The 24262-nt window shown below is 60.5% G+C and overlaps 1 protein-coding gene across 2 annotated transcripts; it reads right to left on the bottom strand.

The window, feature by feature from the left end:
* Positions 1-583: 583 nt before the first annotated feature.
* On the bottom strand, positions 584-22944 carry SYT2 (synaptotagmin 2). 2 transcript variants are annotated; one of them, XM_021527673.3, is made up of 9 exons: positions 22891-22944; positions 9284-9466; positions 8975-9144; positions 7557-7673; positions 7166-7333; positions 6846-7013; positions 6325-6442; positions 4966-5099; positions 584-4348 (listed from the first exon to the last, which is right to left on the bottom strand). In XM_021527673.3, the coding sequence occupies exons 2-9, from the start codon at positions 9447-9449 to the stop codon at positions 4142-4144; spliced, it is 1248 nt and encodes a 415-aa protein (XP_021383348.1). In that variant the 5' UTR covers positions 9450-9466; positions 22891-22944; the 3' UTR covers positions 584-4141. The 2 variants fall into 2 exon arrangements, with proteins under 2 accessions (XP_021383348.1, XP_077645170.1); XM_077789044.1 differs by lacking the exon at positions 22891-22944 and adding an exon at positions 9619-9636.
* Positions 22945-24262: the final 1318 nt, after the last annotated feature.

Genomic DNA, 24262 nt, shown 5'->3' on the forward strand with positions numbered 1-24262 from the left:
GTGCCCCATGTCCGGTCCAGACTTGCTCAACTGGGGTTAAGGCTGCTCAGAGCACTAATCAGAGGGAGCTGGAGGGCTCAGCCTGGAGCACAGGAGGCTCGGGGAACCTTCTGGCTCTGCACATCTCCCTGAACAGGAGGGGACAGCCGGGGGATGTCGGGCTCTGCTCCAGGGAACAGGGACAGGGCAAGATGAAATGGGAAATGGCCTCAAGTTGTGCCAGGGGAGGTTTAGGTTGGATAATGGGGAGAAGTTCTCCCCTGAAAAGGGTGTCAGGCAGTTGCACAGCTGCCCAGGGCAGCGGCGAAGTCGCCACCTCTTGAAGTGTTCAAATGGGGTGTGAATGCGACACCTGGGCCATGGTTTAGTGGTAAACGTGGCAGTGCTGGCTTAACTCCATGATCTTAAGAGGGTCTTTCCAACCTAAGTGATTTCCTGATTCCGTGTTTTGGGGGACGCGGGCCCTTGTGGGGTTCCACCCGCACCTCCATCCCTCCATCATCCCTGGGCTCGCTGCCCTGGCTCTTGCCCCTCCCCGCGGATGCTCCGTGAGCCCCAGCAGCAAGACCAGAAGGGAACCAGCTCCTTTCAGCTCATTTCTTTAATAAGGAGACGTAAATAATTACAAAATAACCATCAAACGATCAGAGACGGAACGACAGAGTCCACACGAAGGGAAGGGGCATTAAAAGCAGCTTCCGCCGGAGCCGAGCGCTGCGGGGCTGGGACGGGGCCGGCACTGCGGGACCAAGAACGGCCGAGCCTGCGACTCCCAAAGGAGCTGGCTCCTCCCTCCCAGATCGGGAGAAAAAAAGGAAAAGGAACCCAAGCAGGTTGCCAAGACTCGTGGATTCACTTCCTTTTTTAACCCCGGGAGCATCTCCGTGGCACAGCTGGGTTTGCTCCGCGGTGCCGCCAGGAGAGGGAAAAGCCAGCTCTCGTCCCCAAAACAGAGACCACCGACTGGACATGGCAGAAATAACCCAAATTGCTCCAGAAAGCCTTTGCACCACCAGCAGGTCGACCCCAACACGTGCCCAGCGTTGTCCCGGCGCGACCCAAGGGCAGCGGGCCGGGGGCCGCTGCGGCTCCGGCAGCCTGAGCCCCACGGAGCCGGGGGGACGCGGACACATGGGGGAAGGGGGTCACGGCTCACCGTGGGCCTGTCCCCGTGGGGTGCGCCGTGCTCTAATATGGCTTCTAAAGTTGCTCTGACGGTGAAATGCACCAACGCGACACAGGACACCGAAGCCACGATGTTGCTGCTACCCGGCCGTGGGACAAACGCGACAAGATACGGGAACACGACACATGGACTGCGTCCGTGAGAGCTCGCTCTCCGCTGGCGGGTCGGGCTTGGCATGCTTTGCTTCTTGGCATTATTTTCTTCTTTTATATTATTTAATTGGGGGGTTTAATTTTATCCGGGGGGGAGGGGGGAAATCAGGGCGGTGGAGAGCTCTCGAGCGATGGGTTTTGGTAGTCGCCGCCTCCTCCCTGGCGGGCGGCCGGAGATGGGGACGGCAGTGCCGGGGCCATGCTGCTGCTGCTGCTGCTGCTACGTGGCTGCGTCGCATGCACTGCTCGTGGTATATACAGCTATGTCTCCATATCATTTACCTACACACAGCTAAGGGGCGGGTCAGAGGCAGCGCAGATGGCTTCAGGATGTTGGTTGGTTTTCCCTTTTTTTATTAAAAAAAAAACTAAATCATGTATTAAAGTCACAGTCTTCCCCCTCCCCCGAGGCTTAAAGAGTCTGAATGGAAAGCAGCCAGGTGGGATGGCCGCTCCTGGCCTGGATCCCCAGGCCCCGGCCGATGCGTTGGGTCTGGGGGCGGAGGGGTGGAGGGTAGTGCACAGGAGGGGGTGCATCTGGCGTGTGCAGGTGTGCAGATGTGGTGTGCAGGTGTGCAGGTGTGATGTGCTGAAGTGCAGGTGTGTGGGTGTACACACCTCCACCTGCTTCCCTGGGAAGGCTGTGGGGCCATGCACACTTGCTGGCTGCAAACAGTAGGATTTCAGTGTTTTTTATAATTCCTCCTCTTTTAGCCCATTCCATGTAAGGCAAATGCCTCCACACACCCCACACCCCCCAGTGCCTGGATGGACCCCAAAATGAGACTGAGTCCTACCAGTGCTCCTGACCATGGGGCATCGGCCCCCCTCCAGCTCCCCATTATTAAAAGCATCCAAAGACTTCTTCTCCCTTTGGCTCCAGGGCAGGGCAGGACCCCATCTGTTGACAATGACACATCCATTAGGAAAAGGGACTAATTAAAGCTGGAGATGGCCCTGAGAGACCACTGGCTGGATGACCCCTGCAGACCCAGCATGGCCCCAGTGCTACCTTCACCAGGGCATGGGCCAAGTGCAGCTGCAGTGGTGGTGGAGGTGGTTATTAGAGGTGCCTGTCCAACATCCCCTTCCCACACTGCAGCTCAGCCATCCAAGCCCCAAACCTCCCACAGAGATGTCCTGCCCTGGGGACCTGTCCCAGAGCTGCACAACCCTCCAGGGACAATCCCCATGTCCATTTGAACCCCCTGAGCCAAGTTTCAAATGTGGTGACTGCCACCAAGTTTCCCATCGTCTCCCCACCTCTGGAGAGGGCCAGGATGCTCTTTGGGAAGTCAGAGCTGTGGGAGGTGCTAAAGCATCCGACAGCACTGGGATGAGCTTGATTTTGGCACTGTGTCCCTGGACCCGGGAGACCCTGCACCATGGTCCCAGCCCAGGTGCTGAACGCCCAGAGCAGCGTCCCCAGTGCCAGCACGTCCCTGGGGCGTGACCCTTCACTGCTGCGGTGCCAGAACGCCCAGCACTGAGTCCCAGGAAGCCAAAGGGAGCAGAGTGAGAGGCTGCTGAGGAGCTGGAGCAGGGACAGGCACATGAGATAACATCAGTGTTCCACTACAGATGGGGCAGGGCTGCTGGACCCTCTCCCAGCTGCACAGAACTGGGTTGGCTTCCTGGCTCAGAGGCTTTTCTGGGACAGTGGCAGAAGTAGCCTAGAGAAGCTCTTAGCCACTGTCAGGGTCATGGATATGGCTTATACCCCCGAGGGGAGCAGGACAGGGTAGGTTTAACAGCCAGTGGCCTGGTGGGGAGTAGCAGCTCATGGGGGTCGGGGGCTTTGGTCCCTTGTTGGCCCCATGCTTTCTCTTGCCATCCCCACCCACAGCTGGGTGGGGCTGGAGCTCCCCACGGCCCCCCGGCTGCCCTGAGGCTGAGGTGCCCACAGCAATGGCAGGACATGCGATGGACGGTCTCTGGGGACACACCTGGATCTGGAGACCCCTCACTGTAAACCTGCCTTGTGGAAGCATTTTGATCTTTGGGATTCACCAAGCATGGAGGGACACAGATGCAAATCACCCAGCGCTGCCCCTCTGGGGACAAAACAGAGGTTGTGGTGCTGCTGGTGGTGGCCATCCACACAGTGCTGCTGGTGCATCCACATTTCACCCTGTGTCTCCTTGGAGCAGCCTTCCTGAAGGTCTCTGTGCCCAGACTGGCCTCCACAGCTCCTGCTGCAACACTGAGGGCTTGGCACCCCACCACCACAGCAGGATCCATGGCCCCTGCAAGCCTCTTCTCAGAGAATCCAAACCTGGAGCTGTCCAGGGGTACTCAGCCTTCCTTGGGGAGGGCCAGGGGGAGACTCCTGGGTCTCTTCAGAGGGTCTTCTGCACCGTTTTTCTGTCTCACTGCTGGTCATGCCCCAACCAAGTACAGTGGGTCTGGTCATCTCGCACCATCAGGCTCCAGTATCACCTCCATGCAAGATTCCATGGCTCCCCACATGATCCCAAGGGCAGGATGGTGTCAGCAATGCTGCAGGCTGGTGACACAGCTGCCGGGGAAGGTCCCAGGTGTGCCATGGCTTTGCTCTGGGAAGGGATGGCGAGCAGAGGCAATGGGACATGCAGCATGGGAGCGATGCTGAAGAACAAAAAGAACCATCCATGTCTTTAACCTCTTCCCCTGGAAGCTATTGGGACTGCCTGGATACCCTTCCAGAGGCATCGAAGGGCATTTCAGCTTAAAACAGAACAAAAACTAAAGGGAGGTTGCAGAACTGAGGTATCAGTAGCTCTGGCTCAACTGTCCGCAGTGCCGCGCCGGCTGGCAGAGCTGCCTATTTGTTTTTCCCGAGAGCTGCATCTACTTCTTCCTCTGGCTTCAGCGAGTGCCACTGGGCAATGGGCCGCCGAGGGTTGGCCAGCATGTCGGACCAGTGCCGCAGCTCCGTGCCGGTGGAGTTCAAGCCTGTGAAGATCTTGCCGATGGCTTCGTTCTTCCCCAGCTTGTCGTAGTCCAGCACTGTGATGACCACTTGCACTTTCTAAAGGAGGAAACCTTTTTTTAGAGGGGTGGAAAAGTGCAGTGGCCAAGACAGCTGCATAGCCCCAGGGTGCCCCAAGGATGAGCACCACTGTGGGCCATTTTGGGGCAGGGTCCCCTCCCTGCTTCCTTCATGTCCTTCCCCAAGGAGCGCAGAGCGCAGTGGAAGCCCATCTCATCCTTAGCTGATTCACCTGGGAAAGGTCACCAAGGTGTGGTGTGGGGCTGGGCAAGAGCTGTGGGCTACTGGGAAGGGGAAAGGGGCATGGGCAGGGACTTGCACAGGACATGGAGGGGCAGAAGCAGTGGCCAAGAGTCCAAAATGCTCCCAGGACCACACTGTTATGCTTAGGGTGAGCGCTGCAGAGCAGAGGAAAGCCCTATCTCAGCTGTGATCTGAGTTGGGTTCATCTCCCATGGGGGCTGCCCAGCCTCCCACCTCTGCCCCCTCACCAGCTGCCCTCAGCACCAGCCCAGGCCCCAGATGAGACTGGAAGAGTCTCCAGGGTGACCAGACCAGGAGCTCAGCAGGAGCAGCTCAGGCTGCTGGGAAGGCTGGGATAAGGCCTCAGGCAGCTTTAGGGGACTCCCCCATCCCAGGGGAGTCATCAGACATACCTGTATCTGCTCAAAGGGGATCTCAAAGCTGAAGGACTCATTGAAGTAGGGGTTCAGGGTCTTCTTCTTGACTGTGGTCTTCTTCTTCTTCAACCTCTTGCCATTCTGCAGCAGGTGGATCTTCACGTAGGGATCTGGGGGGCAGGATGTGGCATTAGCTAGGGCTGAGGAGCCCTGGGGATGCCACTGGGGATACCTCTGGGATACCTCCTGGTCCCAGGGGACATCTCACCCAGAGTGAGGGAGAGACTGCCCTGAGTAAAGATGGTCTGAGGTTTGTGCACGGATGCCAAAGACAAAATGGTTGGGCTGGAAAAGCTTTGTGGGAGCAACTGGCCAAGGGATGGAACTCTTCTGCATTCGGCAGAACTGGGGAAGGGTATGGAGAGTCAGACACATGAGGAGAGGCTGAAGGAGCTGGGGAGCTCAGCCTGGAGAAAAGGAGACTTGGGGGGACCTTCTGGCTTTGCACAACTCCCTGACAGGAGAGGGCAGCCCGGGGAGGTCAGGCCCTGCTCCCACGGAACAAGGGAGACGAAAAGAGGAAACAGCCTCAAGTTGTGCCAGAGGAGGTTCAGGTTGGACATCAGGAAGAATTTGTTTATGGAAAGGGTGGTCAGGCATTGGAACTGCCCAGAGAATTGGTGGAGTGCCCATCCTTGGAGTTGTCCAAGCAACGCCTGGACATGGCACTGAGTGCTCTGGTGTGGGTGACAAGGTGGGATCAGGCACAGAACTTGATGATCCTGGAGGTCTTTTCCAACAGTTATGATTCTGGGATTCTATGCTGTGGGCCCCCTTGTAGGAAGGCAGGGGACAGTAGAGTGACAACCAGCCCGTCAGATGAGTGACACTGGGGGGGTTCTGGCCTGACCCCTGTTTCTGGAGCAGGAAAACCCACAATAAAGCTGAATCCTTCCAGCCGTGCAGGTACTGCTCTTGTGTTGGCTAAAGCATGTCTGGAGAGCCCTGAGGACCCTGGGCACAGAGCTCAGCCCCAGGATGGGGCTGGGACAACACATTAAGCACAGAACATGATGTCGACCGAGGTCACCGGCCCCCAGCCCAAGGATGAGTAGGACCAGGAGCAAATGGTGGAGGAACACTTTCACCACCCAGGTCCTGGAGGACCTCCCAGCATTCTGGAGGACCAAACTTGAAGTGTCCTTCCCAAGAGTCGGGGATGCATCCCATGCCCCTCTCCCCTCACGCCCAGCCAGACCTGGGGCTCCAAGGCAGGAGGAGGCACTGGAGGTTTTCCCAAGCTCTGCCAGACAGGTGGCCCCAGAGTCCTTTCCCACAGAGGATGCTGAGAGCCCCCAGCATGGCAGGGGGAGGCTGCCTCTGAGCAACACCCACCTGAGAGGCCCCCAACATCCATCTTCTTCAGGTTCTTGGCTTCCAGGATGCAGACAGTGAGCTTCCCAGCCGTGGGCACGTACCGAAGGGAGATGCAGATATCTCCCAGCTTCTCTGGCTGCCAAGCAGAACAAGAAAGGAAGATCAAAGCCTTGTCAGTGCCTGGGACTCCAGTGTTTGGACATGATCACACATGCAGGTCCCTCCAAACCCTGCTTGGTCCAGGCACAAGTTGGCACCCTGTGCACCAACACAAGAATTTGATCACTGAGTCCAGGACAAGCTAGGCCCAGTACAACAGTCAAGATATTTTATAGTCTTGATTTTTTTGTTATAGAAACATTTTCATAAGGGAGCAACAGGTCAGACCCCCAGTAATGACTGCCAGGATGTTCACGGTACCCTGGTGGGACCCCACAGTGATCGTGACCCCAAGCACTGTGGGATGGCCCTGCAAGCAGAGCTCACCCCATGGCAGCCCCCAGCTCAGTCCCCCAGCCAGGGGTTCCGCTGGCTCTCACCTCCTCCTTCTCACCACTCTGCAGGTCCCGCCACTCCTCGATGGGCTGGCCCAGGTCCACGGTGTTCATGGGCACCTTCACCTCTCCGATGATGTCGTGCTTGGAGAAGCGATCAAAGTCATAGATGGCCATCACCAGCGTCTTCCCACCCAGCTCCTGGTAGGGCACCTGCACAAAGGGACAACAGCTGGGCTGCAAGGGGGACCCCGAGCCAGGACCATCTTCTCCTGGAAGGGAAAGTCAGCACACAGGACTGCTACAGCCAGGGGGAAGGACTGGAGTGGGAGACAAGATCCTGTGTTATGGATGAAGGGGCTCACCTTGAAGGTGAAGGTCTCATTGAAGGCAGGGTTGAGTGTCTTCTTCTGCACTTTGGTCTCATACTTTTTCTTCTTGTCAGGGAGCAGAAACACCTTGACGTAGGGGTCTGAGGTGCCACCCATATCCAAAGCTGGCAGTTCAGCAGCTTGGAGGATCCCCACTGTGAGCTGGAAGGGCAGAGGAGTCCTCAGTGAGACAGCCCAGCCATGCCCTGCAGCTGCCAAGGGTTCATCTCCAGCCCAACATGGGACAGGACTTCTATGACCCAGCACCCACCCAGCTCCTCCTTCCCTCACGTGCCTCCCAGGCCCAGGACAGAGACCTGTCCTCCTCTCAACTCCCTCGCTGGGCAAACCCCACTCCTCAGCTGCACCCCAGCCCCTCCATCACCTGGTTTGCCTGGAAATCATAGTCCAGCGAGAACTGCAGCTTGCCCAGGTTCTCCGGCTCCTTCTCCTCTTCCTCACCTTCCCCCTCTGTCAGACCTGTCTCTGCATCATCGTCGTCCTGTCAGTCCTGGAATGGCAGCCACGGTGTCCAGCTCAGCAGAACGGTCACAGCCCAGCAGCCCCAGCCCCACAGCTCTGGGGACCTCAGCACCCCAACCCTCCTGGTGTCTCGACACCCAGGTTCTCCCCACCAAGGAAAGGAGATGCGTGTGCTGGGGACGTGAGCACTGACAGAGCAGCTGGGGGTGGCACTGGCTGTGCCACAGACACGCAGCTCCCGGGGAGACCCTGCTGCTGGTCCAGCCAAAGTGACGGGGCGGCTGCCAGGGGTGCCAGGACAAGGGATTGACTCCCGTGGAGGGAGGTTTGGTGCGTGCAGGTCCTGTGTCCCCAGCTCATGCTTGGAGGAGCACTACAGGCAGAGCTACGGGCTTACCGAGGCCATTTCCAGGCTTTGTAGGCTCACAAATAGATTGTCCCAAGGAAATCTACCCCTCTTCCTGCCTCTCCAAGCACACTCCCTCGGTGGAGTCCCAGCTCCTTGTCCCCTCTTTGATGTGTCCCCACTCCCCCATCCCACCCAGGAAGCAGATGATGGAGAAGGAGGTGACACTTACGTGGAGGGTGTCCCAGAGCAGAGGCAGCCAGGGCAAGACAGCAAGGGCACCGTGGGCAAAGAGACACACGTTACACAGACACCAAGGCACCGTGGCAGGGTGGGGCATCAGGGCTTGTACCACCTGTGGAGCCCGAGGACGCAGCCCTTGCTCTCCACTGGGGAATCCCACCTCACGCCTCTCCCCTCTCCTGCTCCAGCCCTGTCTGCATCCCCATGGTGCCCACATGGCTCTGAAGAGCAGGAACAGATACTCAAATTCTCCCACCCCCTGCAAATGGCCATGGGTCAAGGCCGTTGAAATGGCTGGGGTGGCCACAAGCCTGTGGGTACCAAAGCCTGCCTTGGGTTGGCCACCAGGATGAGTTACCAGCACCTGTCACTTCACCACCAATGTTTTGGGGATCCCAAACTGGCCAGTGTTTTGGCCTGGTGGCCCTCCTCTCTCAGCTAAAGGCTCAGAGGAATGAGTCTGACCCAGAGGGAGGTAGGAGGGAGGAATTAAGTCAATGTGTCCTGGCTCAGGTGAAGCACTGGCAGGTCCCAGCCAGCTTGAGCCTCGTCCATCTGGGCCACCAGACACTGGAAGAGGACAGTGCTGCTGTCTCAGGTCCTGCCTCCACTGTCCCATCCCGGGGTCTGGGTGGCTCCCTCCCAATCTGCAGCCTGATCTTTGAGTGCCCTGACACAGTCTGTAACTCATGCAGAGAGGCTCTTGGCCAAGCTGCCCGAGAGGACATCACCTGGTTGCCTGACTTCATGTCCTTCATGTTCATGGCATTCTTCATGCCTTTGCCCTTCTCCTTCTTGTTCTTCTTCTTCTTGCAGCAGCACTTCTTGCAGATGCAGAAGCAGCAGGTGAGGATGAGGAGTCCAGCCACAACTGCGATGGCGATGAGGGCCCAGGGTGGCACTGTGGGCAAAAGCCAGGGTCGTGGTCAGCCCTGTAGCTCCCTCCCAGCCACCCAAAAACCTTGTTCCACAGGTTGTACTGGGACCGGGGCAGTGGGGAGGTCATCAGGAGGGTAACACCTGGGAAAGGAGCTACTCACAGGGGATCTTGTTGAGCTCGTTCATGAACTTGTCCCTCAGCTTGGTGAACATGTCCTCCTTGCTCTCGCCTGGCCCCGCAGCCTCAGTGGAGTTCTCCATGGTGCTCATGGGCAGCGTGCTGGCTGTGGCCTCTGGGGCCATCATGGACGCTTGCTTGAATGTCATGGTGGGTCAGGGGCTCCCTGGAACACATCATCTCACTGGTCACACAGGTCCCTGCTGCCCCACTCTGCCCCAGTGTCCCCAGGACAGTGCCTGTGTGGGCAGCAGGGCTGCACCAGGACACCTCATCTTCTGCTAGAGGGGCACAGACCCGATGTCTGTGAGAGGTCACCTGGATCCCTCACAAGCCGTGGGAAGCCCAGCTGGCCCCTGGGTTTCCTGGTCCTTGACATCTCCAAAGCCACTGAGAGCATCACCCAGCCTTGCATCAATGATGGTGCCAGCTCCGAGCCTCCTGGGGACAATGGGGACACTCCTGGGAGGATGTTCACCTGGCAAGGCCCCTGGGATGAGGGGAGGAGGTTTGCATCCTCAGGAGAGAAAAAATTTCATTAGCTGGGACAAATCCAGCCCTCCCATCTCCTCCTTGTCTCAGGCAGGGACCCCAGGCACGGGGCACCCTCAGCACTTGCTCGCAGCCCCAGGGTGGCTTCCACGTCTGGGAACAGCCCTAACACACTGCTCTTCTTCCAGCCCCCAGGGAGCTTTGGCAGGGCACATTTTGAGGATGGATGGAAGCAGGGAAGAGCTGGCTCTACACAGCAGGGGTGGGTTCAGTATGCAGGTCAGTGGGTCAACTCATATGGCACAGGTGCCATGTCCTGGGTGCCACACCTCCCAACCCCACAGGGCTCCCCTGGCCAGCTCTGCTCCTCCCTGGAGCCAGGGAAGGTGTTCAGGTCACACAGCCAGGGCTGCAAAACAGCCCAACACACTCAGCAGCCCCTTCCCAGCCCAGCTGGGTCTGAGCACACGCCTAGGATGGGGATAGCCATCATCTTGCAAATGTGACTTAGACTCCTGCAGGCAAACCTGGTACCAAGTATCCCCATAACCCCAGCTCCAGCCCCAAAGTGGCTCCACAACCCCATCAGAAAGCAGGTTGCAAAAGACCAGAGCAGAGAAGAATGCCAGGGAGTGCACAGTGCCAGTGGGGTGAAGGAGAACACCATGCTCTCCAGCAGGGGAAGCAGAGACCAGCAGGATTGCAGATAACCCAGGAAGGAGTTTCTGGGAGCAGGTGAGCTGTGGCTCGAGTGCACCCCCTTTCTTGCATCTCTTCTTTCCTCCTCGCCCTCAAGAAGCCTCTTGGCCAGAGCACTGTTCCCTGGGGCCAGGTGCACTTCTGCCTTTTCTGCAGAACTCAGAAATGAGTGCTCTCACCTCAAAAAAGGCAGCCAGAGACACATGGGGGTGTTGTTGCTCCAGACCGACACTGCCATTTGTCCCAGGCCACCTTGCAGGTGAATAATCAAGCACTGAATTCCCCAGAGTGTGGCTGCACACCTGGACACCTTCCTCCTGCACCCTGCTCCCGGGGGAATGTGGTGTGGGGGTCTAGGGAAACCCCCACAAGGCAGAGGCAGTCCTTCACACAACAAAATGTGATTATGTGGCTCCCACCTCAACAAGGCTCCTGCTGCAAGCCTGCAGCTTTGCCACCCAGTGGCTTGGCCACAGTGACCTTCCCACCCCACCAAGGGGCTGTCACAGGCCAGTTGAGGTCCCCCACAACCCCCACATCCTTCCTGGGATGAACCAGGAGCTGCTGCATTTAACCCCTACCCAGCTGAGGGTTATTTGACCTTAAGGGCTTCAAAGGTTCCCCAGAGCTTCCAGGAGCTGAGGAGACATGGATGTGTGTCTGGGTCTGCCCCCACCACCTGAGGGGGTTGTCCCCATCACCACCCATGTGCACCAGGGTGGGTAGGAGGAGAGCCAGGATTTGGAAACCAGAGGCTGCTGGGGGTAACCTCCTAGTGCTGGATCCTGCCCCTTGGTTCGGGGCAGGGGTCCTGGCTCTGCCCTGCACCCATGGACAAAGGGTGTGGGGTCCGGGCCACTGACATCCTCGAAGCTCCCCAGGAAACAGGAGGTGGAGGACCCCAGGGCTGCACCCCGCCACAGCACACCCCAAGGCACCCGCCCTGCACCCAAAGCAGCCACACAAGGTGGGCAGCACCCCGAGGGGCCCTGGCTGAGCCACGCTCAGCCCAGCACTGCCCGGGGCAGGAGCGCCGGGCTGTGGGTGCACTGCGGGCTGCAGGGCTGTGGGTGCACAGGACATGTAAAGGCTCATGCACGGGGTGTGTGTGTGTTTGTGTTTGTGTGTGTGTTTGTGTGTCTGTGTATGTGTCTGTGTGTGTGTGTTTGTGTCTCTGTGTGTGTGTGTTTGTGTGTGTGTGTCTCTGTGTGTGTTTTTGTGTGTGTTTCTGTGTGTGTTTTTGTGTGTGTGTGTGTGTGTGTGTGTGTGTGTGTGTAAACGTGCACAGGGCATGTAAAGGCTCATGCACAGTGTGTGTGTGCATGCTCGTGCCCGGGGCCGTGCACCCCTGTCCGGGCTGTGTCGCTCAGGCAGGGCCGTGTGGCTCTGCCAGCACCCGGCCATGGGTGAGCTGTGCCCGGCTGTGGGTGAGCCGTGCCCGGCCGTGGGTGTGCCATGCCCGTCCATGGGTGTGTGTGTGCCCGGCCGTGGGTGAGCCGTGCCCGGCCGTGGCTGTGCCGTGCCCGGCCGTGGCTGTGCCGTGCCCACCGTGGGTCAGCCGTGCCCACTGTGGCTGTGCCGTGCCTGGCCGTGGCTGTGCCGTGCCTGGCCGTGGCTGTGCCGTGCCCACCGTGGCTGTGCCGTGCCCGGCCGTGGGTGAGCCGTGCCCACCGTGGCTGTGCCGTGCCTGGCCGTGGCTCTGCCATGCCCACCGTGGGTGAGCCGTGCCTGGCCGTGGCTGTGCCGTGCCCACCGTGGCTGTGCCGTGCCCACCGTGGCTGTGCCGTGCCCACCGTGCCAGGCGCTGCCCGCAGCCCGAGCCGGGCTCGCTCTGCCCGCCAGCCCGCGGTGCCACGGGGCTGTGGGGCGGAGATGGGGCACAGACACTGGGCCAGGAACTGCTGCTCGGGGCTGCTGGGGGCCTCTGCGGGGCTGGGGGGCTGCAGGCAGCGTCGGGCCTCCTCATTAGCATCACTAATTGCTCGTTCCCTTGTGCTCACCGGGCGCTGGCAGAGCTGAGGCCCGGGGGAAACTGAGGCCTGGGAGGTGCCTGCGGGGAGCCAACCCATGGAGAGCCTGTTGCTGCTCCCCTCCAGCTGAGCACCTACAGCCCCTGCCGTGGAGGTGGGCGGCTGATCCTGCCCCCCAGGCGAGGGGACCAGGCTTCGGTCTGCCTCCTGCATGGGCAGGGCACGGCGGGCAGTGCCAGGGGTCAGCCGGGGGGGCAGGCAGTGGAGCAGCCTGTGGGGCAGGCACAGAAGTGGGCAGTGTGCTCCTGGGGATGTCCCCTCACCTCCAGGTGCCAGTCCCCACTGTGCCAGCGCCTCACTGGGTGTCCTCGGGCAAATCCCGCGTCCCCAGCAGGCTCAAGCGGGCAGCCCAAGCCCCAGGCTGCGGGGGCAGAGCTGCTCGCACCCCAGGGCGCAGATTCCAGCGGGTGGGGCCCGTCCCAGCCCCTGACCCAGTGCCAGCCCCTTCCCCCGGAGCGGGCGGGGGCCGTGCGGGCACGGCTGCGGCACTGCATTGCAGTCCTGCTCCGGCTCCGCTGCCTGCTTGGTTTTTTTTTTTTTTTTTTTTCTCATTCCTTTTGCAATTTTTTCCCCTCCTCTTCGCAAGTTGCGGCAGCCGCTGGCGAGGAGCCGAGCGGCCGGCGGTGCGGGTGGGAAGGGAGCTCGACCCCCCGGAATCCCCCCCGCACCCCCAAACCCTGCCGGGCTGCCCCTGCCGAGGACTCGCTGCCGTTCTTCAACTTTCCTCTTTATTCCTGCCTGGGTTGGAGTTGTTGCCCGCCAACCCCCGCTGCTCCCGTCCCCCCCGAGTCAAGATCGCAGATTAGGGACATAAAAAATTGGAGGGTTATAATTAACGATTTCTAGCTGTCCGTGGCTGAAGAACAAGCGTGGGTTAAGGCATCATGAATAAATACTGGCTAGGAAGGGACCCCTTGCTGCCTTGCTGGTCCCTGGGGATCCCCCAGCCCCTCCGTGGGGTGCAGCACCCATCAGGGGAGGTTGATGGGAATGGTAGGACCTACTGCACCCCTCCCCTGACAAAAAAACCCACCAGGAGCTCCCCACGGAGCAGGACAGGCTTCAGCTCGGCAGCTGCTGCAGAGACCCCACGGGGCAGAGGGTGGGGAGGGTGGCACATCACCCATGCACCTCCATTACACTGCCCCTGCTCTGTGGGGTCCTCACAGCCCCCAGCTGCCACCTCTGCCCCCACGGGATTTTGTCTTGCTCCATGTTGCTCCAGCCCCCCAGTGTGTAACCCTGAACCCCAGCAAACCCTTAATGCTCACAGTGCATTTCTCCCCTAATGCACCCCCTGCAGCCTCCAATGCCTCATGCTGCACCCCTCAGTGCAGCACTCCAAATGCACTACTGCAGCACTGCCACCCACAGAGGACATCCCATATCCTGTGCCAGCAGCTGCTTCCCACACCCCCTAACCTATCTCCCCAGCCCCACTTCATGCATGCACCTCCATGCTGCACCACCCTCAGAGCCCCTAAAACCCTTCTGCACCCCACACTGTTACCGTGTACCCCCTCAGGCAGTGTCCCCCAGCTGCAAACATCTGGCCTAGGAGCCCCCAGGGGTTGGATCCAGCGAGCTCACTCCAGGCTCAGCCCCCAAACTCACCCCAGGTGTCCATCCCCCCGCCCCCAGTAAAGCTGATACTGAACCCGAGAAGCTGCACTGAGCTCCAAGGCAGCCCTTCCTGGTGCAAACCTCCCTGGCTCCATCGCTGATTTTAGGGAGCAGAGGGGGTGGGGGTGTCCCCCTCCCTTCACACATTCCCTTTGCTGCATTCCGTTTGCCGGCACCACCCCAAAGTCTGCGGGACGTAAATCCCAGGCTGGAGCCAACGATCCCATCCCCATCCATCCCCAGGGCATTCCCTGTGTTCAGAAAATCAGTTTAGACATTGAAAAATCCCCTTCCTGAGCCCTTCATCCCTCCTCCTCCTCCTCCATCAAAGACACCATCCCAGAGACCACCCCCCTGTGCTGCTGCAGCACCTGGCACAAAAAAGGAGATTTGGGGTTTCTCCAGAGAAGGTGCCATCACGGTATCCACTGCCCCAGCAGCAGCTCCCTGTCTGGGTGGGATGGGAAGGATGGAGGGGGGATTCACTGGTTGGGGGTGGGCTTTGAGGGCCTCTCATCAGCCAGGATGTTCTGCAAAGGACCAGACCCGGGATGAGAATTTGGGGATGCACAGAAGGACCGGGATGTCCCTGGACACGGCAGCACCCAGGGAGCTCAGTCCCTGTCAGGGTGAGGCTTTTGGGGAATGCAGCTGCTCCTCTGCAGGGGCAGAAGGAACCTCTCCCCTCCAGGAAGGTGAAGGCCGCGGGGATGATGGAGAGCGGGAACGGCAACAAATGAAGATTAATGAGGCTGAGGCAGCAATTAGCAGCAGCGGGCGCTGACCGAGCATGGGCTGGGAGTGGGCGGGCGGGTACGGGGGTCCCAGCTCCGGCCCCCCAGCCCAGAGGGATGAAGTGTCCCAGGGAGACCCTGATCTGGAGGAGGCTCGTTAGCCAACAAAGGGCAGCTGCCGCCGAGTTACTGCTCCTTTACGGGATGGCAAAGCCGGGTCTGAGCTGTCCTGCTGGGACAGAGATGTGGGAACCCCCCGGACCTCCACGAACGAGGAGCTGACCCCAAACTGTGCTGCTGTGTGCCAGGGCTTGGGCTCGCATGACCGTGAATGAAAATCCCGAGCCAGTTTCAAGGTAGGATCTCCCCCACCCCAACGCCAGCAGGAAGCCCGGGCCCCGCAGAGCCTGCACAGCCCTGCAGTGCACCCGAGGGCAAGCAGGGATTCCAGGGTCCAGCTGACGTATTTGGCAGTGTCCCATCTGGATTTTGATGCCAGCAGGTGTTTTGCTTCTGGGGTCAGGAGCTGGAGGGGGCGATCCCATCTCTGCCGGACCCCCGGCACTGTGCCTGGGCATCCCTTGGCCGTGGCTCCCCAGCGCTCCCATCGGTCCGGAGCGGGACACGGGAGGGACACGCTGGGCCGGGGTTTCAGCTCCCAGCGGTGAGACAGGAGACTCTAATTAAGGCAAAAACATGACTTGGCTTCTAATGGTCATTTAATTAACAGAGAATTCCTGGCAACGGGTGTGTAAAGGCACCAGACCAAAGGATCAGGGAGGAGGGAGGGGTGGGGGGGCTGGGTGGGGAGATGCTGCAGGACCCTGCTGCAAAGGGACTCTGCAAACCTTTGGAATCTCATCCCTGTTCCCCAGCCCCAGCACTACACTCCAGCAGCTGCATCAGCAGTGCCAGACCGGAGCCTCAGCAGCCAGGATGGTGCAGCAGCTCCCAGGGCTTGGGGAGCGCTTTCCCCCAGGATCCCCCCACATTCCCACCCTGACCCACTGTGCTGAGGGCAAGGGGAGTCTCTGCTGCCCCAGCTCCACATTTTTAGGGGTACTCCTACAGCTGAGGGGTGTGATGGGGTGAGGATACTCTGATAGCAAGTGGCGTCACAGAACCTGAGGGGCTGAGACATCACCCTCACAGGGACACATGTTCCTGTCCCCAAACCCGTGTAGGAGCAGGCACTGCTGGCCAGACACCCCCACTCTCCAAGGGAAACTGAGGCACAGCATGGGAAGCAGCGTCCTGAGAGGAAATTCCAGAGCAGGGCTGAAGCTCAGCACTCCCCCAGCTCTGAGTGGGCCAGTGACAGCCACCAGACCTCACCAGGACCCCCATCACTGCTCCCCATCCTGCAGGCTCCAGCAGCATCTCTGCATGGGACCAGAGCTGGCCAGCACCCTCCTCCCACCACGGCACACTCCACTCGTGGCCTCATCACCCACCAGCTCCCTAATTAGAACTAACGACTTGCTGGGGTTCCCCAGGGATGAGGAGGGCACCACACTGCCCAGCTGGGGATGAGCTCCTGCCTCACTGCCTCATAGCCAGAACCTGAGCTCCTCATCACCGAGCCCCTGGCCTCAAGGAAGAGGACTCAGCCCCCAGCTCACTACAGGGACCTTGTAAAATAAAAAAATTAAAATGGATGGTGGTTTCACAGCCAGTGCTTGCCTATGAGAGAGGATCTGCATTAGTCACAGCAAAACCAAGCGAGGTCTAGCAGTAAATGCAGCCTTAAGGCAGCCTTGTCCATCATCTGGGTTCCAGACTGATGGCTTCTGGTGCTCCCAAGCCAAACCATCGCTGGAGGGACACCTAAAGGTCAATGTGGGGAAGGGATTTCACCCTGCCCTGCTCACTCCTGTGCATCTCTTTCTGCAAAGCACCCCCCCAGCCAACACCCAGCAGCTATTGGGGTGCTTCTCAGCAATGGCAGGGCCCCCAAAGCATTGTGACTCAGGGAGATGGCAGGTTTGTCCCTCCCCAGGGACACCTCCCTGCATGGGGACCACTGCTGGCACCCACCAGTGCCAGGGTGCCCAGTGAGGCAGCTCAGGGATTTTTTGTGCCTTTGCCTCTAAAATCAGAACAGCAATGAGGAGAAATGGGGGACAAGGGCTGTGACAGCCCACGATGCCAGCACCCACATCAGAGGAGAGAAGGACCTACTGCTGGGCACTCAGAGCCCTGCCTGGCACCCAGAGGTGCTGATTCCCCCCCACTTTTTCTAGAGGGATCAGGCCCTGCCTCTGATTTGCAGCTGCCCCAGGAAGGAAGGGCAGGAGGGAACTGAGGTGAGACTGGTACCAGGGCTCCCGCAGGAGCTGGGACCGGCACTGCCACAGCCACTGCCACCTGAAATTTGGGTGCCAACAGCAAAGGGACTGATGAGCACCTTGTCTCCCTGTCCACTGTGGCTGTCTCCTGTCTCCCATCACTGCTGCACTGCTGTCTCATGCCACAGGAATGCTCCAGGGGTTGCAGGCACCATTCACCACCAGCATTTCCTCCAGAGGGTTTTGGTTATGCCATGTGCCACCATGGCACAGGTAGCAAAGGCACCTGGGGATGCTGGACACCACGTCCTGAGCTGTGGGGACTCAGCTGTTGCCAGGGTCAGGGGGGCATATGGAACATCCCACGTGGCACTGACCATTGCCACAACAAACCACCAGGCTCACCCAACCCCAGGCAGCACACGCGGTCCACCCTTGGCACACAGAGCCATGAATGGCCAAAGAAGCCTCCCAAAAAATAGGTTCCAGGTGCTGCCAGAGCCCAGCCCACTCCCCAGCACCGTGATGCCACGGCAGCAGTGTCTTGCTCTCAAGGCAACACGAGAGCTGCTAAATAGGGCACCAGATGGTGATGGGCTGAGCTGCCCTGGCACTTCGGAGCCACCACACAGCCAAGAGTTCCAAGTTCTGCCCTCCCGGGTGGGCACCATGCTGCTGGCACCTCAGCCACACTGCCAGCACTCCCAGCCGTGGCCTCGTGCCACACTGATGGCTCCAGATCAGGCTGGGAGGAGAGCAAAGGAGCCAGGTCAGCTCCTGGGGAAGAGCCAGAAGTGGCTCCAGGCAAGCCGAGACGCAGTGGATCGATCCCAGACGCTCTGTGCTGCTCCCAGCTCAGCCCATGGGCAAACAAGCAGACAAGCCACGAGGGGCCATTTCCAGGGGGAGGCTCCAGGGAGATCTCCACAGTTCCCAGCCAAGCATGAGGTCTTGATGGGCTGGTGTTAGAATCCAGGAAACCATCTCCCATCCCTGGGGAGCTCCCAGCAACACTCACCCCCCTCTTCCCTGTCAGCCTGGGCTCGGTCCCCCAGGACTGGATGCCTGTGGGGGAAATGCTGGTGCTGCTTGCCCAGCTCCAAGGCACGGAGAGACCAGAGGCAGAGCAGAGCTCTGCGCCCCCAGGGCCTTCCAGCCTTGTGGCATTTGGGGTGGCAAAGGGAATGGAGGAAGCACAATCATGGGATCAGAAAGGACACAGCTCCACAGTAGCCCAGGGGATTTTGTTGTGGCACAAAGCCCCACCAAGGCCAGGATACAGGACTGACTTCCATGAATAAACCTTGTGCAGATGGAGAAATGTCACTGGGAGAGCTGGGAGTGCAGCTGGGGTGATGAGCACAGCCCCTGAACACCACAGGGGGGTCATCTGTCCCTGCCCAGCCCCTCTGAACTGCATCCCTGTGTGACTCCAAGTGTTTTATTGGCACAAGCACAACAGCACAACAGCACACACTTTCAGGGCTGCACAGAGGAGCTGTTCCACCAGTGCATCCTAGAGAAGGTTGTTCCTCCCCTGGAAAAACCTGAAGAGCCCAGATGGAAAGCACTCTGCTTCCTGAACTGGTGTTGGTGGTCACCATCCCTCCCAAGGGTCTCCCATGGCCAGGCTCCTCCACCAGGAGGTCTCTGCTGGGCTCCCCAGTGGCACAGAGCTGGCACGGCCACACGCAGCTCACTGCAGCACCAGGCAGGGGCTGTGCCAGGCTGCTGGCAGTGGTGCCACCATGCTGCGTGGGCAGAGTGGGCACAAGCCAGCACCTTCATCCCAGGCACTAACCCAGCTCTGCCAGGCCTCAATTCCAGGAGAAAACCCTGGGGCTGCCCTGGGAACAGAGCGAGACAGCAACAGAGCCCACAGGAAGCTTGTAAATCCATGCATGACTCTGAAATTTAGGGTTGTTTTCTTCCTTGAATCCTCTGCTCGAGGCCAGCAGGAGCTGTGGCGCCACTTGGGGTTCCCCAGAACCAGCAGCCCTCAGTCCCAGCATGTCCCCAGGGACACCCTGTGTCCTGCAGGAGAAAGTAGGAAGCATCTCCCTGGGACAATGCTGAGCGGTTTGGAGGCTGATCCCACCTCCATGGTGTTTTGGTGGAATTCTGTGGTGTGAGGCACCACATGAGGCTCACAGGAGTCAGGGATGCCTCATTCCACACCAGAAGTGCCAAAATGTCAGCTGCCAGATCAACTCTGCTGATCCCAAACCAGTCATGTCTTGGACATCCTGCTGCTCACAGACACTCCCAACGCCCTCGATTCCAGCCTGGCCCTGGAGCAGCTCCCCAGGTCCCTGGAGCAGGACAGTTGCCCCAGACCACCTCCAGCCCAGCACAGATCAGGGCTTGGACTGCCCCGTTGCATTCCACAGCACCCACCTACACCTCGTGCCACAAGCACCCACTTTGCTCCTGGTCTCCCCATATCCCCAGGGATGCACAAGCCCAGAGTCCACATCTGCTGCACCCTGCAGGGCTGGGAAAAGCTGGGGAGCATGAAACACCACGGATTAATTAAAACACACCAGCTTTCCTTAAGATGCACAAGGAGGACACCCTGTCAGTGCCAGAAGTACCTTCCAAGCCAGCGGGGCCACAGACAGCCAGTGGGGATGGGTTTGGTGCAACAGTCAGAGAATTGTTGGTGTGGGAGAGTGGGATGTGGCTGCAAACAGCAGAAATTTGGCACAGCCCAGCACTGCCACATGTACTGCCAGAGCTGGCTGCAGTCACCCCTCCCAAAGCACCAGCACAATCACCCAGGGGGGACGGGGACAGGGAGCCCTGCCAGACTCTGCCTGCTGACCAGCAGCTAAATTCAGGGGCAACACAATTCCTCTTCCAAGCACCAGATCTGATGAAACATCACAACTTCCAGCATGCAGGAAGCAATGGAGCAGGTGGTCCCACTGGGATGTGGCAGCCCCCAAACTCAGCAGGAGACATCAGGATCCCACACTGCAGGGCTGACAGGAATGGGCCAGCACCATCCCCATCAGCAGGATTACACCACTTCGGGGCATTCAGATTCCAGACGCACGCTGCCTAATTTACGGTTTAATTAATAAATGGGGAATTATGCCAAGTTTATCCAATACTTTTGGATGCGTGATGTTATCAAAATCCCATTACTGATGAAGGAAGGCATGAAGAGCAAAATTAGCTTTGGCATCTGAAACAGTTCAGTCAACGCGATAACACAATTATTAGGGCTAATAATCAAAGAGCACTTTGGGGAACGCAGGAGCTGAGCTGAGGGCACGAGCCAGGGAAGAGCCGGGTGCTCATCCAGGAGGGAAAGGCCGACCGCAGCCAAGGGCAAAAGCATTTTGCCGATTGCACTTACCAGCAGCTCCAGATAACGGGCACAGGGAAGCTGCTGGTGGCCACCAGGCCAAGGAGGAGCATGGCCGGGCACGGTGCCGAGCTGCACTGCCGGGAGTAGGGAATTAAAAACTACAGGATTTTAAACCAGTGGGCACTGGGTCCCATCTGTACACCGGGCATTGATCCTGCTGGAGGACATCACGGCTGCCAGCTCGCAGCTCTCTGCGCAGCCCGGGGAAGGAGAAATTCCAGTCGTAATGAGGAGCCGCAGTCATCCGGCTCCCAGAGCTGGGACTTTGCCAAAACCATGGTGAACTGGAGGAAGGACCTGCGGGGACTGGGAGTCCCGGCTCACTTCAGTGGCCTCTAGCTCTAGCCCAGTGACTTACAAGCCCTGGGGTTTGTGGGGCAGGAGGCAGTGCCCACGGGAGCAGTCAGCAGCAAATACCACATTGGCCATTTGGACACCCCCTCCCCAACCATATTTATAATATATATCCATGTGCATGTATCCATAGGGTCTATATGAGTGTATCTGTGTGTCCTCCCTCCTCTGGTGCTGCTCAGCGCCGCTGCCAGCGCCGGGCTCACCAGCAGCGAGGGACGTGTCCTCGCCCTGCAGAATTGGGGGCACCAGGGCTTCAGGCTGGCTCCCAGCAAGCAGGGCAGGGGTGCTCACCAGGGGAGGCCAGGCAAGGTGCCAGGGGATCGGGCAAGGTCAGACCCATTCCTGCACTACACCCGTAAGCAAAGAGGAGACATGGCATCACTCCAAGAGGCGCTGGGTTTGGGGGCACTGGGGTGCTTTGCTGGGTTGTGCTGTTCTCGAGCAGCACAGGTGACTCCCACTGCCACTGCTGGCCTCAATGACCTTGGGTGTATCACCTCCCCCTTGATGTCTCACACTCCACCTGCCCACAGACCACCGCAAGCCCCACTTTGTCCACCCAAACCCTGCGGCCAAAAGCACCCGCAGGCAGCAAGGGCGAAGAACGCCGGGGATGCCCCAGGGGTGCCCCGGGGGTCCCGCAGCCCTCGGCGAGGCACTGTGCTAGCGAGCAATAATGCAGCAGGCTGGAGACTCCTGCCGGTGGCTGCGCTGCCGCTCGGTGCGTGCAGGAGTAAGAGCGCTGCAGCAGCAGCTCGCGTACCAGCCAGCCTGCGCTCAGGACTGAAGTTTTGCTGCAGCAGAGGAGCAGGCGGGGAGTCCAGCAGCGCCCTGCAGCTCCACAGCGCAAGAGGCTGTGCTGTCGGACACAATGCGGTGGGTGACACCCCGCAGCACCCCGGCCACTCTCACTCGGAGGACAGGAGAGCGCTGCGCCAAGGAGCGCCCGTGCAGAGAGAAACACGGAGGCACTGATACAGTTGGAGACCACGAAGCAATGGGTGACACAGACTTGTGTCCCCCCCCTTCTCTGTGCCACAGTCACCTTGCAACGCTGCCCGTCCCCTGCGCAATTTGCAGAGCTCCTTTGGGATCACTCTTTAAAACTAGGCTGAGGGGAGCAGCGATGTGCTGAGCACAGCAAGGGCTGCGGCACCCCAGTGTGACATCCCCGGCGCTGGACCGAACCCCTCTGCAGGCTGCACCCTGACGGCACCCAGCCAGCCTAGGGAGTGCTGGAGGATCCCGGAGATGGTGTAGCCACGGCGGGGGGGTCCAGACGGAGGGTCTGTCTGAAGCTGGCTCCTGGCCAGGCCGCTATGAAGAAGCCGTCAGTGCAGCGGGGCTTGTAGCTGCCCACGCTGGGGCCACGCCGCTCCCCGGGTTCCCAGGGTGGGTTCCCCGCAATGCTGTGGGAACAGCCCCGCGTCCCCGCCACTCCCGGGGCCAGCACCCCAAGGGCACCCATTGTCGGGCATCCGCAGGGATGAGGAGCTGGAGCATCCCGCAGAGCCCAGAGGGCACCTTTGACCCGGCGCACCGCGCGACATCCTCGGGGTGGCCCCGCATTCCCAGGGGGTCTCACGTTTTTTCGGGAGGGTCCCCACGGCCCTGGGTGCTCTCCGCCAGTTCCGCAGCCTCCTGCATTACTGGCAGTCCCCTCTCCATCCCTCCAGGCTCCGTCCCCAGCCGCCTTCTGGGCGCAGCCCCCACGGGCAGCCTCCGGGCGTTGGGCAGCTCTGGGACCCGTGTCCCGGGATGGGTTCCTGGGAAAAGCGCAGGTCCCTGCCCTGCTCCCGGCACCGGAACACGGCGAGGTGCACTACCCGGTCCCCGCGGCGCGTACTCCATCCCACCCCACGGGGGACGATCGCACCTCGGGTGGCGGCGCCGGGACGGACTCGGCGAGAGCTCGGGCAGCCCCGTCCCGCAGAGTCCGCGCCGCTGCGGCACCGGGGCAAACTTCGGCGGGAGTGCGGGCGGGCACTTACCGGCCGGGGCGGCGGGCGCGGTGCGGTGCGGTCGGTGCGGTGCGGGGCGGGCGGGCGGCGGGAGCAGCGCTCGGTGCGGGGCGGCGGGCGCGGCGCGGTGCGGTGCGGTCGGTGCGGGGCGGGCGGGCGGCGGGAGCAGCGCTCGGTGCGGGGCGGGCGGGAGCGGAGCGGTCGGTGCGGTCGGTGCGGGGCGGGCGGGAGCGGAGCGGTCGGTGCGGTCGGTGCGGGGCGGGCGGGAGCGGAGCGCTCGGTGCGGTCGGTGCGCTCGGTGCGGTCGGTGCGGGGCGGGCGGCGGGACCTGCGCGGCGCTGCGGCAGCCCCGGCCCCTCCGGGCTCGCGTGCGGCGGCTCCGCCAGGCTCCTCCCGCCACCGGGAGGCCCCGCCCGCGGCCCCGCCCGCGCACCTCGGCCCGCCCGGCCCCCCCGGCCGCGCCGGGACTCGTGCGGGAGCGGCACCGCCCGCGGGCGGCCGGGAATCGGTACCGGGCACCCCATCGGGCCACCTCATACCTGTCACCGGGCACCCTATGGGTCACTTCGCACTGGACACCGGGCACCGGGAAACCCCCACTGGGATCGCCTCACACCGGGCACTTCACATCAGCACCGAGCACAGGCACTCCGCGTCGGGGTCACCTCACGCATAGCATTGGCACCTGGCACTGACAGCAGGAGCTGCCACCAGGCACCTCATACCGGGCACTAACACTGGGCACCAGCACCAAACACTTCACCTCAATCACCTCGCACTGGTCACGCACACTGGTCCCTTCTCAGCAGTGACCTTGTGCAGATCACCGCCCGCCAGTCACCCACCACTGCGGCCACCACGGCCACAGCTGGCGCCAGGTCCCTGCTGCGGCCACAGGAGAGAGGTGCTGGAGGCAGCTGTGGTGGTGGCACCTCCATCGTGCCTCCCCCCAGATCCAGAGGGCTCCTGGGAACCCAGCTTTGGTTTTAGAGCCAAAGCATCAGGAAAAAGCTGATGGGATTCAAGTGAGGAGCCCCGGTGAGGAGCAGAGGCAGTGGGGGGACAGTTTTGCCCCTGCTGTGGGATCCCCTACCCAACAACAGAGTCTCCAGTGGGAAAAGGGAGCTCCTGGACAATCTTTACTCCCCATACATGAGCCAGGGACAGGGAGGGACCCTGGGGGTTCACCCCAAACCACCCTAGCTGAGGGTCCACCACCTCTATTCCAGCAGCCCCTGGTCCCAGTGTTGCAGCCGGAACATCTGAACTACAGAGGGAGGTGGCTGGCTGCTCCAGCCGCCCCAGCCAGAGACACTCTGGAGAGGTGGTGCCTGGAGCAGGGAGGGCATCCCGAGGTCCCAGCCCAGCTGGGAGCTGCATCACCCAAACATCTGCACACCCT

This window comes from Lonchura striata, chromosome 30 (assembly GCF_046129695.1).
Source record: "Lonchura striata isolate bLonStr1 chromosome 30, bLonStr1.mat, whole genome shotgun sequence".
Taxonomy (NCBI): Eukaryota; Metazoa; Chordata; class Aves; order Passeriformes; family Estrildidae; genus Lonchura; species Lonchura striata.